The sequence below is a fragment of the Balaenoptera musculus genome, chromosome 16 (genome assembly GCF_009873245.2).
Source record: "Balaenoptera musculus isolate JJ_BM4_2016_0621 chromosome 16, mBalMus1.pri.v3, whole genome shotgun sequence".
Lineage (NCBI taxonomy): Eukaryota > Metazoa > Chordata > Mammalia > Artiodactyla > Balaenopteridae > Balaenoptera > Balaenoptera musculus.
This window is the reverse complement of record NC_045800.1, coordinates 75778257-75793527: the sequence shown is the minus strand read 5'-3', so window position 1 is coordinate 75793527 and position 15271 is coordinate 75778257. Positions and strand designations below refer to the sequence as shown.

The 15271-nt window shown below is 35.8% G+C and overlaps 1 protein-coding gene across 5 annotated transcripts in view; it reads right to left on the bottom strand.

Moving 5' to 3' along the window:
• Positions 1-541: 541 nt before the first annotated feature.
• LOC118882820 (zinc finger protein 33B-like) overlaps positions 542-15271 on the bottom strand; it is a 57874-nt gene continuing 43144 nt past the window's right edge. For all 5 annotated transcript variants that reach the window (XM_036829152.1, XM_036829149.1, XM_036829153.1 and 2 more), the window contains one exon: positions 542-4317. In XM_036829152.1, the coding sequence (XP_036685047.1) occupies positions 2105-4317 (2213 nt within the window). In that variant the 3' untranslated portion in view covers positions 542-2104. The remainder of the gene's footprint in view (positions 4318-15271) is intronic.

Genomic DNA, 15271 nt, shown 5'->3' with positions numbered 1-15271 from the left:
AACCTAGTGCTAGAAAGCAGATCATTGGTTTGCCAGGGGCCAGAAAGGAGAGGGACAGCCCAGGAGGGCCTGAGTAAGGGAATGAGGAACCCTTCTGCATAATGGGTATGCTGTCTTTCTTAATTGCAGGAGTGATTACATATGGTTATACTCTTATTAAAACTCATTAAATCAGCTACTTAAATAGGGTATATTTTACCACATTTAAATTATACTTCAAAGTTGATTTTAAAAAAACTCAAACCTTATTACTTTACATTGAAACTGAAAAGATTTTAAATCATAAACAGAAAAATGGACAATATTGTTATAGTTACATAGTCATATATTATGCTTTTTTAAAAAAGTTTTCTTGATATGGACCATTTTTAAAGTCTTTATTAAATTTGTTACAATATTGCTTCTGCTTTATGTTTTGGTTTTTTGGCCACAAGGCATGTGGGATCTTAGCTCCCCGACCAGGGATCGAACCCACACCCCCTGCATTGGAAAGTGAAGTCTTAACCACTGGACTGCCACGGAAGACCCCATATATTACGTTTTATTAAAATGAATCAACTAAAGCAAAATATATCAACATGCATAAATACCAAAACCATGCATTTGAAGACAAAAGTTGCAGAACATGTTCCCAGTGATATACCTGTAAAACGATGTTATATCACACACATACACACAATATGTGCGTATTATTGTAAAAGTAATGAGACATGTGAGATCAGTATTAACCAAATTTAGAATACTGTGGAAGGTGGTAACAGTTATAAGATGTAGAATGTGCTATGAAAAGCTTCCTGTAAATTTAAATGGGAGCACTGAGGTCTTATGTCCTAGAGTATTCTAGCCAGTACTCTAGCGTCATTCACACTCAATGTTTCCAGTTACTGAACCTAAGAAGAGGAAGCAGAAGCCGTCTCAATGCTGCCCCTGGCTGATCCTGGCAATTGTTCTGGGGATCTAGTCCATTCTGAGATCCCCTAGAGGTAGGCCCCTGGATGAACCAGACAATTAGGCAGTACAGTCATCCCTCAGTATCTGCTGGGGACTGGTTCCAGGACACCTCTTCAAATTCCAGAATCAGCTGATGCTCAAGTTCTTTACAGTAGGCCCTCCATACTCTTGGGTTCTGCATATGTGGATTCAACCAACCACAGAACCGCAGATAAGAAAACACAGACATGAAGGACCAACTGTATTTGCATGGGTAATAGCATAGTTGGGGTGCAGACTCATCAAAAACATGTGATGGCTCATGATGTGGAAGGCCATGGGCTGATACGTGTTTCTCCAAAAGTAGAATCAGAGACTGAAAAGATTATTCAATTTATTTGTGCTTTTAAAAAAGCTTCATATTCCAGTTAATATTTTTATAAATGTCTATTTTCAGTTTTATTTCTACTAAAAGATTTGAAATAAGTGTAAAACATAACTTTTAGAATAACATCATATCTAAAGGAAAATTTCTGTCCATATTTCCTAAGTTGACAGACTTCCTTCAATACAATCTTCAGATATAATAAAGTCTGAATTCTGTTAAAGCCTTCACATTCAAAACATCTTTAAGACTTCATCTCAACATCGTCTTGTTCAGTAAAATGACATTTCTTGATATAGGCTCAACTATATTTGCTGTATTCTTCAGGTCTCTTCCCTATTATTTCCCTGACATACAGTAAGTACAACTTGTGTATGAAGTTTTCAAAAAAATACAAGATGTTGACAGCTTTCCCCAGGTGTGGTTTATCTGACTGTTAGAAATGGCCAAGTTCTGGAAGAACATTTTCCTACATACATTTGATTCACAGGATTATCTCCTACGTAAGTTATTTGTTTAACAAGCCCTAACTTATAATATTTCTCCACATTCCCTATATACATTAGTAGGGTTTCTTCTACATGTATTCACTTTTTAGTTGTCTTATTAATAGATATTCATTACATTCATAGTAATTTCCCCTATGGTTACTCTTTCATTTACTTTGGAATATGACTTAGGGTAAAAAATTTGCCGCTTTACATTCATAGGGGTCATGTTCTGTGTGAATTCTCCATAGTATTTCAAGGTATGAAATGCTAGATACTAAGATTTCTCTCATTGCTAAATTTAAAAGATTTTTTCCCCTGTATGTAATTTTGAATGTACTGTGAGAACTGATTTCTTAGAGGTTTTCCCACACTCAATACATTCATAGGGTTTCTCCCTTATGTGTCTTCTCTGATGTACTTTGAGACCTGAGTTGCAACTGAAGGTTTTCCCACAATGACTGCATTCATAGGGTTTCTCCCCTGTGTGTATTCTCTGATGTTTAGTGAGATCTGACTTACGATAGAAGGGCTTCCCGCATTCGTTACACTTATAAGGTTTTTCCCCTGTGTGTATTCTCTGATGTACAGTGAGGACTGATTTCTCAGAGAAAGATTTCCCACACTCATTACATTCATAGGGCTTCTCCCCTGTGTGAGTTCTCTGATGTGATCTGAGGACTGAATTGCAAGTGAAGGTTTTCCCACACTGATCACAGTGAGAAGACTTCTCCCCTCTGTGTGTTCTCTTATGTACTGTATAGTCTGACTTATAGTAGAAGGTTTTCTCACATTTTTTACACACATAGGGTTTTTCCCCTGTGTGAGCTCTCTGGTGTACTGTAAGGTATGAATTTCTAGAGAAGAATTTCCCACATTCCTTACATTCATAGGGTTTCTCACCTGTGTGAATTCTCTGGTGTTTAGTGAGATCTGACTTATTGTAAAAGGTTTTTCCACATTCATTACACTTATAAGGTTTTTCCCCTGTGTGTATTCTCTGATGTACCGTGAGGACTGATTTCTCAGAGAAGGATTTCCCACACTCATTACATTCATATGGTTTCTCCTTTGTGTGTGTTCTCTGGTGTACTTTTAGGCCTGAGTTGCGACTGAAGGTTTTCTCGCACTCATTACATTTATAGGGCTTCCTCCCTATGTGAGTTTTCTGGTGTTTAGTGACATCTGACTTATGACAGAAGGTTTTCCCACATACCTTACATTCATATGGTTTCTCACCTGAGTGAGTTCTCTGATGTACTGTAAGGTATGAATTCCTGGAGAAGAATTTCCCACATTGACTACACTCATAGGGTTTCTCACCTGTGTGTGTTTTCTGATGTACTGTGAGAACTGAGTTGCTTATGAAGGTTTTCCCACATTGATTACATTCATAGGGTTTCTCCCCTGTGTGAATTCTCTGGTGTACTGTGAGATATGACTTATGGTAGAAGCTTTTTCTACATTCCTTACATTCATAGGGTTTCTCTCCTGTGTGAGTTCTCTGATGAATTATGAGGTGTGAATTCCTAGAGAAGGATTTTCCACATTCATTACATTTATAGGGCTTCTCTCCAGTGTGGATTCTCTGATGTAAAGTGAGAAGTGATTTCCTAGAGAAGCATTTCCCACATTCGGTACATTCATAGGGTTTCTCTCCTGTATGTAGTCTCTGATGTTTGGTGAGTTTTGATTTTTCACAGAATGCTTTTTCACATTCATTACATTCATAGACATTGTCTCCTATGCCTCTTCTCTGAGTTACATTAAGAACTGACTTCTCCCAGAAAGGTTCCCCCAGGCTGTTACATTCAAGTGTTCTCTCTCCTGTGTCAGGAAAATTTGATCTGCTGAAATTATCCACTTTTTCAATATGTTCATAATCTTTCACCTTCAAATGAACTCTATGTTTCAAGAGAGATAATTTCTCAGAGGTTTTACCATATTCATTAAACTTATAAAGACTTTCTCTTTTTTGGGGGGTTGAATAATTACAGAATGCTTTATCACATTCCCTATGTTCACAAGGACTCTGTCTCTTGTGAGCTTGTTTATATGTGATGAAAAGTGTCTTCTCACAGAAATCTTTCCCACGTTGTTTGTAGTCAAAAGACTGCTCTACATTTTTAATTTTCTCATATGGAATAAAGTCTTCATTATGACTGAGGTACTTTCCATTTTGAATGAATTCATAAGGTATCTCTCCCACATGAGTTTTTTCATGGTTAATATGAAGGAATAATTTTCCATATGTGCTGAGATCATCAGACTTCTTTCTTAAATAGTTTTTCTCAATAATTAATTCTGAAATATATTTCAAACTCATACCACTTGTGTCACATTTACAAGGTATTTTTACAGAAGAAACTGGGTATGTGCTGAAATTAAACATTTTTCCTAATACATTACCTCTCTCTATAGTCAGTGTTTTGTTGTTGATAAACGGAGCTTGCCCGAAATGTCTGTCCTGGATTTCCTGACTCTGCTCTAGCTGGTTATCAACTTTGCAGACTTCTGGAAAAGAGAAAAAAAACAATATAAGTTATTAATTTTATTACAATTATGATAAACTTACACTTACATACAAATGCCCTTTTATATGATTGACTCAGTTTATTGAAATAAGAGTAATCCAAGATGTCCATGCCCCTCATCCTTTTGGCTTAGAATAAACAAAACCTGACAGAGCAGAAATGGGGGATAAAAACTTAGAATGCACCCATCTACATTTGACAATTTATAAATATGTACTTCAAGACTTAATATAGAGGGTAAAAATAAATACAAATCACAGTGAATAAAGGAAGACAGACTTTGAAAAAAAAATGACTGATCCAGGTGTGGGAAATGCAGAGAACCAGAGAGGCAAGGATTAATAGGTAAGAGTACCCTGGAGAAATATCAGAGGACTGATTTGATCTTTTGAAGGATACAGATTAGACTTTACATGATTTCCTTATACTTAAAATACTGCAGCTAAATCTCTATGGTTTACATGTTTCTAGTTCAATTCTCCTCTTTTTAAAATTATTTTATTTTCTCTTATATATTGCTAATTTATTATCCTGTTAATACCAAATTACATTTATGGAAAAGCACCAATTTGTTCCTGCTTAAGGAGACCTGTAGCCTACTTTCTTATTCATTCTCTACTCATGTGACTTACAAAGAATACAAATGTCTACCAGGAAATGTAAAATCAAAGAGACAAGAAAGACTGCCAGAGGGCCAGATCCATTTGTTTTTAGTTTTAGTATATTCAGGTTATTCTCTAAGAGTTTCTGCAAAAGTTAACCTATCCAACCATCAAATGCTAACTTTTCCTCATCTTAAATTTTCTGTGACAAATTTAATATGTTAATGTATTTTTTTGCTTTTAAATCCAGATCTCTACATTTCTGGGTTTTATTTATATTTAAAACCATGGAAGACCTGACCTAAAATATTCACTGATACTTACATTTATTTATCCTAAGAATTCTCAGCTAGACTTCATCTTGTTATCTTCCTGTTCAGTATTTGCAATATAACAATGATGACCCTGTTCAAAAACCTGTCCAGAGCCCACTGTCTCCAAGCATCATTAGACAAAATAGACTGTAGTTACCATTGTGGGGGAAAAAAATACTTTTTCCAACTATATTCATATTGGGTACTCACACTATCACTCCACAAGGCCATAATAAATGTATTCTTTCTAGAAATGACAGACTATTAATTTGCCAGAAATTGTTCAAGTTCAACCAAGACTGTCACTAAGCTGGTTTACATTCCCATTTTGGCTTTGCTTAGAACTTAAACATTAAACATCAGGGAAATGACACTGTCTCATATCTGCTTCCAAATATGTCTTTACAAACATCTCTACAATTTCAAGTTCTATTTATACTGAAATTTAAAATTCATTACATTCTGTACATCTCATTCTATCACAACACTGGACAATACTCCTTTGTAACATAAACATTCTCTATTAACTGCTGAAATTTAAAATACTCAGTTGTCTTTTTTTTTTTCCTTCTCTTCCCAACTATAACCCATGGTCTTACAAGTGTTTACCTCTGATTTCCTTTGAATACCTTGAGTGGATATGGAATTAATGGTCCTTAACAAGCAGTGTGCTTTTCAAAACACAAATCTCAAATTTTATTCAAACCTGTGATTTTTGAACAAGAATCTAAAGGTTTATAACTCAATATGTGCATTGAGAAGTTAATTCCTTGTAGTGTCTTCTGAATGAATCAACATAAAGGCCCTCTCACTCATCAAGAGTAACAATTAAGTAATGATCCAATATCCACTATAAGTTATATAACAAAATAAGATATGCTCTCTTTGGAGAAAGCATAATATACATAAGAAAACAGCCTCATTCAATATCCATACACTATCAAGAATTAGAATCTACAGCAGATAATGTGTATCAAAACAAGCAAGAAACATTTCATAAAAGCTGGGGAACCTTGAGCTTAAATTTTAAAATTTATCAAAATATTTTTACTTCAAAGGATAAAAATAAAAATAAACTAAAGTAAATACATGTTGCAACATGTATACACATATATTATAAGCTAATGGGAAATACCAAGATTTGTTGGAAATATCTCTTAAAAATAACTGCTTATTAAATCTATAATTTTTATTATGAAAATAATGTACAAATATCTCATTAATGGGTATCATCAATATTTAAAACAAATAATTCATTTCAAAGCACTGTTAAAAAGCACATAAATACAGAGACTTTCAAGCTTTCTCTTTATATCAATAAATTCTAAACTGATTTTTAATGGATATAGTTTCTATTCTGTTTCATGAATGGTAAAGCCAGGATCTGAAGCACAAAGACAAAGGAAATAGAAAACCACAAGTATTTAAATGAAAATCAGTGGATGGTCACCTTAAGGCAAGTACTGAGTATAAAAAAAAAACTAATTAATAAATATAGCATTCTATATAGTGGAATAACATCCCATTTTGGATCACTAACCAAAAAGGGCTTAATTATTTAAAAACAAATATGCTAGTACTGAGTTTATACCAGCTATTAGACCAAATTCTTTGGGAGGGGCACGTCAATGAATAAACCTTAATCCTGACCTCAGGACCTTAGTACATAGTAGAGGAAATGTGGAAAGTGGATGCACAAATACAGCTATACTATATTGTGGAATGTAATAAACACATAAAAGAGAAATGAAGGATTATGAGAGTGGGAACAGGTAGAGATTTTTTTTTTTGAGGGGATATATGAAGGCTTTTTAGAGGAAAGGGTAGAGATTTTTCTTTTCTTTTTTTTTTTTGTTCTGGACTTACAAAGGATATAAAAATTTTAAAACAAATTTTTTTTGTGCTATATTTTGAAATGCATAAAATCAAACAAAATGGCAAAATGTATAGCTCCCTCTGAATATTAATAATTTTTATCATGGTAAATGAAGCATTACATGAATCTGCTGTACAAATACTGAACTATGACTAATTTAGTCATTAATATGTAGAGGGGATAATTTCTAAATTCTAAATATGAGTTTGGGTATTTTTCATCTTATAAATATTACTTGTTTTGTGAAAATACAATTTTACGCAGAATGCTCTTTTTTGCTCAAAAAATTATTTATGGAAATATATTATTTTTCTCCTTTGGCTCAGATGTTCAACAAAATCAAGAAATAATATAAAAATAAGAGTAAAAAAACAAAAAAAAAGAAAAACGCTTAAAAATATTAATAATGATAATAACAACAAGAAAAATAACAAACCATCTCCATGAGCCAGGCTCTGTTCCATGTACTTTTCACATATTAATTCATGAGAATCACTGAGTACATAGAAATCAAACATAGAGCTGTAGGGAAGGAAAGCATATATATGGGTGATATTCAGGAAGGATTAAATGGGAGTTTAGCACCCTCAGTTTTGTGCCAGCATTATAAAGGGACTTCCCTGGTGGTCCAGTGAGTAAGACTCCATGCTCCCAATGCAAGGGGCCCAGGTTTGATTCCTGGTCAGGGAACTAGATCCTGCATGCATGCCGCCACTAAGAGTCTGCATGCCGCAACTAAGAGCCTGCATGATGCAACTAAGAAGTCCACATGCTGCAATTATGAGCCCGCATGCCGCAACTAAAAAAAAAAAGATTCCGCATGTCTCAACTAAGACCCGGCACAGCCTAAATAAATAAATAAATAAATATTTTTTAAAAACATCATTAAAAGAGAAAAACTTAAATTTCATATATTACACATTGGGAAAAATGTAACTCAGGTTACCAACATGATAAATTAGATGCTTTGGGGGGAAAAGTATAATTTCATTTAGAAACTAGAACAAACTAAAACAATATGGTTAATGTTTTGGGTGGTGTCAGTGGAAAACGAGAAAATAAAAATATTTTTTAAACACTTTTACAGAAGTATAACAATAATAGTGATCTAGGGACTTCCCTGGTGGTCCAGTGGTTAGTAATTCACCTTCCAGTGCATGGGATGCAGGTTCAATCCCTGGTCGGGGAACTAAGATCCCACATACCACAGAGCAACTAAGCCCGCGTGCTGCAACTAGTGAGCCCACGTGCTCTGGAGCCCATGCACCATAACTAGAGAAGCCCAAGCCGCAACAAAGATCCCACGCATGGCAACAAAGAGCCCGTGTGCCACAACAAAAGACCCCACATGTTGCAATCCCGCGTGCCTCAATCCTGTGTGCTGCAACTAAGACCTGATGCACCCAAATAAATATTAAGAAAAAAACAATAATAGTGATCTAATATCAGTAAGAAAGGATGATAGAGAGATAAATAAAATGCTGTTATGTCAGTGTTAAGAGTAGAAGGTTTGGGCTTCCCTGGTGTTGCAGTGGTTGGGAATCTGCCTGCTAGTGCAGGGGACACGGGTTCGAGCCCTGGTCTGGAAGGATCCCACATGCCGCGGAGCAACTAGGCCCGTGAGCCACAACTGCTGAGCCTGCGCGTCTAGAGCCTGTGCTCCACAACAAGAGAGAGGCCACGATAGTGAGAGGCCCGCGCACCACGATGAAGAGTGGCCCCCGCTTGCCGCAGCTAGAGGAAGCCCTCACACAGAAACGAAGACCCAACACAGCCAAAAAAAAAAAAAAAAAAAAAAGAGTAGGTTCACAGAACCTAATAAATGAAGATAAGTAGGGAAGATTGTGATTTGTGAATGATGATTTTAATAGTAGCTCTTGCCACATTAGAGGAATTGGAGTATCCTGTTAGAGATATTCTGCAGACATATAAAACACAGAATGCTGAGTGAACAAAAGATGCTGAAGATACAAAGTTACTAAAACCTGATGTCTTAGATATAGGTTATTTTATTATTTGAAGATCCAATTTGACAACTTGACTGCTAAATTTAGTCCTTTTATATACAATTATGGTGATTATTAAAATATGTCACGTTGTCTCCATTTTACTTGCTACTTTATATTTGTCACAGTTTTACTACTACTTTTATTGTACCTTTCTTCCTTTGTTTTAGACTGATTTTTTTTTTAATCTTTTCCATTTTTCTCTCTTTACAACTTCGGAGGTTATACATACCTGTTTCTCCACTTTAGGTGGCTGTCCATTAAATTTTGTCATTAATATTTAACTTAAAATCTAAAGTGATTCTATAACCTAAACCTCTTTTTCTGAATAAGAATCAAATGCCATTTGATCACCTCCCAACTCAATTATGCAACTATTTTTTAGTTTATCATAGTGTCTTTTTTAGCCTTACAAATTAGATATCATAATGATTCTATCCACATGTTGTTTAGATTTAGCTATAAGTTTCCTAATTTCTTATGACTTACCACTCCTCTCATCTCAAGCACTCCTCTGGGTTTCATTTTCTCTCTTCCTGTAGTATTTCTATTTTAATTTTACTAACAAAATTATACAATAAAAGATATTGTTCCTATATTTCAGGACCAATCCAAATTTAATCATACACTCTGACAAAGACTCTCTCCTTGACTAAATTTTAGTTAAGCTCCTCTGAGACTTATTCTTGACTAGGTCTTGACCTTGGCCTTTCACGTCTGTCTCTGCTGAGCAGTCTTAGCAAGAATCCTTGTCAGTCTAGTGACAATCTCCTCACCCACCTTTGGTATCTCCTCACCCATAAGTTCCTCATGCCCCAACCATGATTTATAAACCCTTGGCCTGCATTTAGCAAGAATTCTGTTACGCCAGTTTAGCAAGAATCTCCCTACCCTTGAGGTCTCCTCTTAGTAATTTTCTATTCACTTAACTCTTCACTCTGCTTGTTGGCTACAAATCCCCAGCTGCCTTTGCTGTATTTGGAGTTGAGCTCAGTTTTACTGAAACTTTATTCCTCTATTGCAATAGTTACTGAATAAAATCTATATTGCCTTTAACTAGTATCTGGCTTTATTTCTCTTTGACAACTCTCATCCTTTAAAAAATAGCTTCCTGAGTTCATTATTCTAGATTGACAAATATTTTTTGCTTCAATTTAGATGTCTCTGTCAATGTCTCTTTCCTTAGGAGGTAACCTGATTTTCTCTCTGGCTGCTATTAAGATCCAGTGTTCTCCAGTTATACTAATAGTACTTAAATATATATTACTTTTTATTTATCCTGCTTGGTGTGCATTTTGTGTCCATATATGTGGTCTTACTGAATGATTTCTGGAAAATTCTAAGCTATTATTCCTACAAATATTGCTTCTCCATTCTTCTTTCTGCTTCTTGTGATCCAATGATTCATGTTATATCTGTCTTCTCATCCCTGTCCTATACATCTTTGAATGTATTGACCTATTTTCCTTCTCCTGTCACCCTATACCTGGACTGTGTCATTTATTTAGTGGTATTTTCTAGTAAAGTCTCTTCAGCTGCATCTAATCTGGTACTTAATCCATTTTTTAGAATTTCAACAACTTATTTTTAGTTCTAAAAATTCTAATGGGTTATTCTACAATCTGCCTAGCCATTTAGACATTCTTTCTTCCTTACTGATTTTATTTCATCTTTTATTTCTTTGAATGGATGCTTTACACTTAACTATCTTAAAAAGCCATTATCTTAATTAACAGGTGTTGGAAAATATATTTTGTTATTTCTGCTTAATCTCACGAACAATATATTTCTTTAAGCTTTTTTTTAAGCTCATATTTAATAAGTGAGAATCCTAATGTCCTGTATTGAGGGTGCTTGTTCTTAAGAGAGAACTCATTTTCTTCTGCTTAAAGCAAGCTACCAATCTGAGATGAATTTAGCCAACAATCTGGATCCCCTAGTATGGGAGTATAGGGGGACAGGAGTAGAAGATAAATACTCTATCCCCAGAGAAGGAGCAGAGAACCCATCTTGGGCCCAAAATCCATAACTGATACAAAAGTAGAAGTCTCTTACCACTGAAGAAAAGGGAGGTATGCTGAGGAAACCCCACTGCTGAGGCCCAGGCTCACACCTAAAACTGAAGCTGGATCAGAACAACAAAGAACACCCTTGCCCCCACCAGAAGTGTAGCATGAAGTAACAAGCAGTAGCAGCCCACTGCTGGAGGAAGAGCAAGAGCAGAAAGATAAACCTCTGTAATACAGCTTTGGGAGGACAGCTAAAAGCTGAAAATGGAGCACAAATACTGAGAAAATTCTCCTGACGTGAAAGATCCAAGAACCACGGAATAATATCAAACACAGCCACATATAAGTAACTGGAGTCGCAGAAAAAAAGGTAGAAAAGATGAAAGACATCAACCATGTATTTGAGAAGCTGAGAAAACAACAAAAAAGAAAAATACAGACAAAACAAAACAAAGCTAAACCTAGAAACATCAGAGCCAAACAGCTGAAAACCAAAGATAAAAAAAATCTTGGAGGCAGCTAGAAAAAACAGAACATTAAATACAGAAGAACAAAGGAGGAAGTAAGAGTGTAAGCCAGAAGACAGTGGATCAGCTCTGTAAACTAAGGACAGAAAAAAAAATGTCAATCCAGAAATCTGCACTCAGAGAAATTCTATACTTCACAAATGAAGATTAAATAAAGGCCTTTTTAGACAAATAAAAGCTGAGAAAATTAACTGCCAACAGGGCTTCCCTGGTGGCGTAGTGGTTAAGAATCTGCCTGCCAATGCAGGGGACACAGGTTTGAACACGGGTCCCACATGCCACGGAGCAACTAAGCCCGTGCACCACAACTACTGAGCCTGCACTCCAGAGCCCATGAGCCACAACTACTGAGCCCGCGTGTCACAACTGCTGAAGCCCATGTGCCTAGAGCCCATGCTCCGCAACAAGAGAAGCCACCGCAGTGAGAAGCCTGTGCACCGCAGTGAAGAGTAGCCCCCACTTGCCGCAACTAGAGAAAGCCTGTGCGCAGCAACGAAGACCCAACACAGCCAAAAATAAAATAAAGAAAATAAAGAAATTTATAAAAAAAAACTAAATGCCAACAGACCTGTGTTACAAGTAGTACTAAAGGAAGTACTGGAGAGAGTAAGACAAACAAAGAAATATAGAGTGCTGAACATGGTTTTAAAAAAGGTAAATAAAAGACTTTTTAATCACTTTCAAAGATGACTGACTATCTCAAGCAAAAATATTAATTATACATTGTGGGGTTTCTAAGTAAAAATGTATGGCTACCACATCACATAAAGTGGGAGAAGGTGACAGGAATATATTGTTATAAGACTGTAAGACCACATGTAACATAGTATACTTAGACTGTGATAAACTGAAGATGTATACTGTGTACCACAGGGCAACCACTTAAAAGGTACATTAAGACAGAGATAGTACTAATAAGCAAATAGTAGAGATAAAACAAACAAAAAACTCAATCCAAAAGAGATTTTTTTTTTTTGCTGCACCAGGCGGCTCATGGAATCTTAGCTCCCCGACCAGGGATCAAACCTGGACCCTCAGCAGTGAAAGTGCAGAATCCTAACCACTGGACTGCCAAGGAATTCCCCAAAAGAGATTTTAAAAAGGAAAAAAGGGGGAGAAAAGAACAGGTGAGACAAATAGGAAACAATCACAAAATAAATTTGAATCCAAACATACAAAAATTATGTTAAATTTAAGTGGTCAAAATATTCCAATTAAAAAGTAGAGGTTTTCACATTAGATAAAAAAGACCCAAACATATGCTATCTGTAAGAAATCCACTTTAAATATAAAAGAATGGGAAAAGGTATACCATGGAAACATTAACTAAAAGAAAGCTGGAGTAGCTATAATAATATCAAAGTAAACAAAGTAAAACAGAGAGTTCTCTCAGGGATAGAGAGACATTACATAATCATAAAGGGATCAATCCATCAAGAGGACATAAAGATCCTAATATGTATGCATCTATTAATTCTTCAAAATTCATAAACCAAAAACCAATAGAACTGAAAAGGAGAAATAAACAAATGCAAAATTATAGCTAGAGACTTCAGTACTGCTCTCTCAATGTGTCACTGACAGAGCTTTTAAGTGTTATACCCCAACCCCATTTTCCCACTGCCATGTGATTTTTAATATACTATTTTGCATAAAACAATGATTTTTTAGGAATGCACATGTCCTGTTTTAACAGAATTCACTGTATTACTATATTCCTTTCTATGTTTTTAGCCTCCCCTTATCAAGAGATACAGTCTTTCTGTGTTGCTCAGATTTGTAACTGTTAAGGTCTGCACATCCTAACTAACTGTTATCAAGTAAGTTTTTGCTTTAAATTCTGTGTTCTAGGATCACCCACTAAGATAACATGTATGTTTATTTCCCCACATATAGGTGTCTGTGAGGGTTTTTTTTCCCACAGATGGAAAGTCTCACTTTTCTTACTTGTCAGAGAAACAACAGTGCTACTGAAAAACATGGCTTATGTGTCTGTTTCCACACTTAGCCCTACTATGTCTGATTTGCAGAACCAAATTGTATCCAAAAAGGCTCCAGCTATCCTGTGCCCAACATTGTGGTTAATCTAAACATTTAGGTTTCACACCTGAGAGCGTTTCCTTTGTCCCTGCTAAGTACTTTGCCAATTCCTTTTAGCGTCAGAAATGCTTTTGTTTTTTATCCATCTGCTGATACATACACTCCTGCTTGATTTTTTCAGTGATTTTGCAGCTTCTATATTTGTACTGATTTGGGACTTTAGATGTTCTCTAGTGTTATTAAATGGAGTTTATATTGCTCATTTACTTTAATGTTTCTGGATGATTCGCAGGCAGGGATAGAGACAATGCTGACTTCACACATCCTTCTTTGAAGAAGTTCACTCTGTCCTTTAAACACTGTTTTCTCTTGGCTACAGGATACCACATTCCCACATTCTCTGTTTCCCCCTAATCTCCAAACTGCTGCTTCTCTTTTTTCTGCTGAGTCTTCTCATTCTCATGGCTTCTGAAAGGTAGTGTCCCAGGGTACAGCCTTCAGACCTCTCAAATCTGTGCATTCCTTCTCCTAAGGAGAGATGTTATGTAATCCCTTAGCTTTAAATACTGCATTTTAAAACTTTAAATATTGCCATGGCTGATAATTTCCAAATAAATATCTCCAACCTGGACTCTCCCCTAATCAACCTCTGCTTATATACCCATATGTTTATTCACAAGTAAACTTGGATATTTTATAATCACCTGAAATTTGGTTATGTGCAATTTAACCTCCTAATAACTCCTCCCAAGTTGTTTCTCTCCAATTTTCCCAATCTTGGCAATTGGTGTCCGTTCATCCAATTTTTCTGGATGAAATCCCTGGAGTCTTTCTTGACTCGTCTCTTTCTCTCACATTCCTTGCCCAATTCAACAGCAAATCTTCTAGGTCCCACCTTCGAAATAAATCCAGAAGTCAATCACTTTTTTTCTTCCTCACTACTTCCAACTAAGGGTAAGCTACCATCACATTTACAGAGATTAAAATACTATTCTGACTGATGTTCCTGCTTTCAGCCCTCTGCCCTCAATAGTATTTTCTTTGCTCAGCAGCCAGAGAAATCAATTTTAAAAAACCCATAAGCATATGTTGCTTACTGGGTTAAATTATACCAATGGCTTCTCATCTCACTCAGAATAAAATCAAAGTCCTTATCGTGGTGCAAATGGCGCCACATAATTTCAGCTCCCATTACCTCTACAATGCTAACTCTTTCTACTCTTCGCTCACTCATTTCCCCCAATCCATAGTCATATTTATGTGTCCTCAAAAACACCAAGTACATCCCTGCCTTGGTGGACTGACATTTGATGTCACCTCTGCCTCCAAGACTCCCCATGATTCTCATCCTCATTTTATTCAAGTTGATGATATTAGAAAGGCCTTCTTGACCTCCTTTCTAAAATAAAACACTCCATCATTCTTAACCTTCTCTAATTTCCTAGCTATTTACTGGCATATTTCAAGTGTATATATGTGTAATTGTTTGTTTCTTATCCTTCTCTCCCTATCAGAATGCAAGCTCCATGAGGTCAGGGGCAAAATTTAGTGCACTGATAT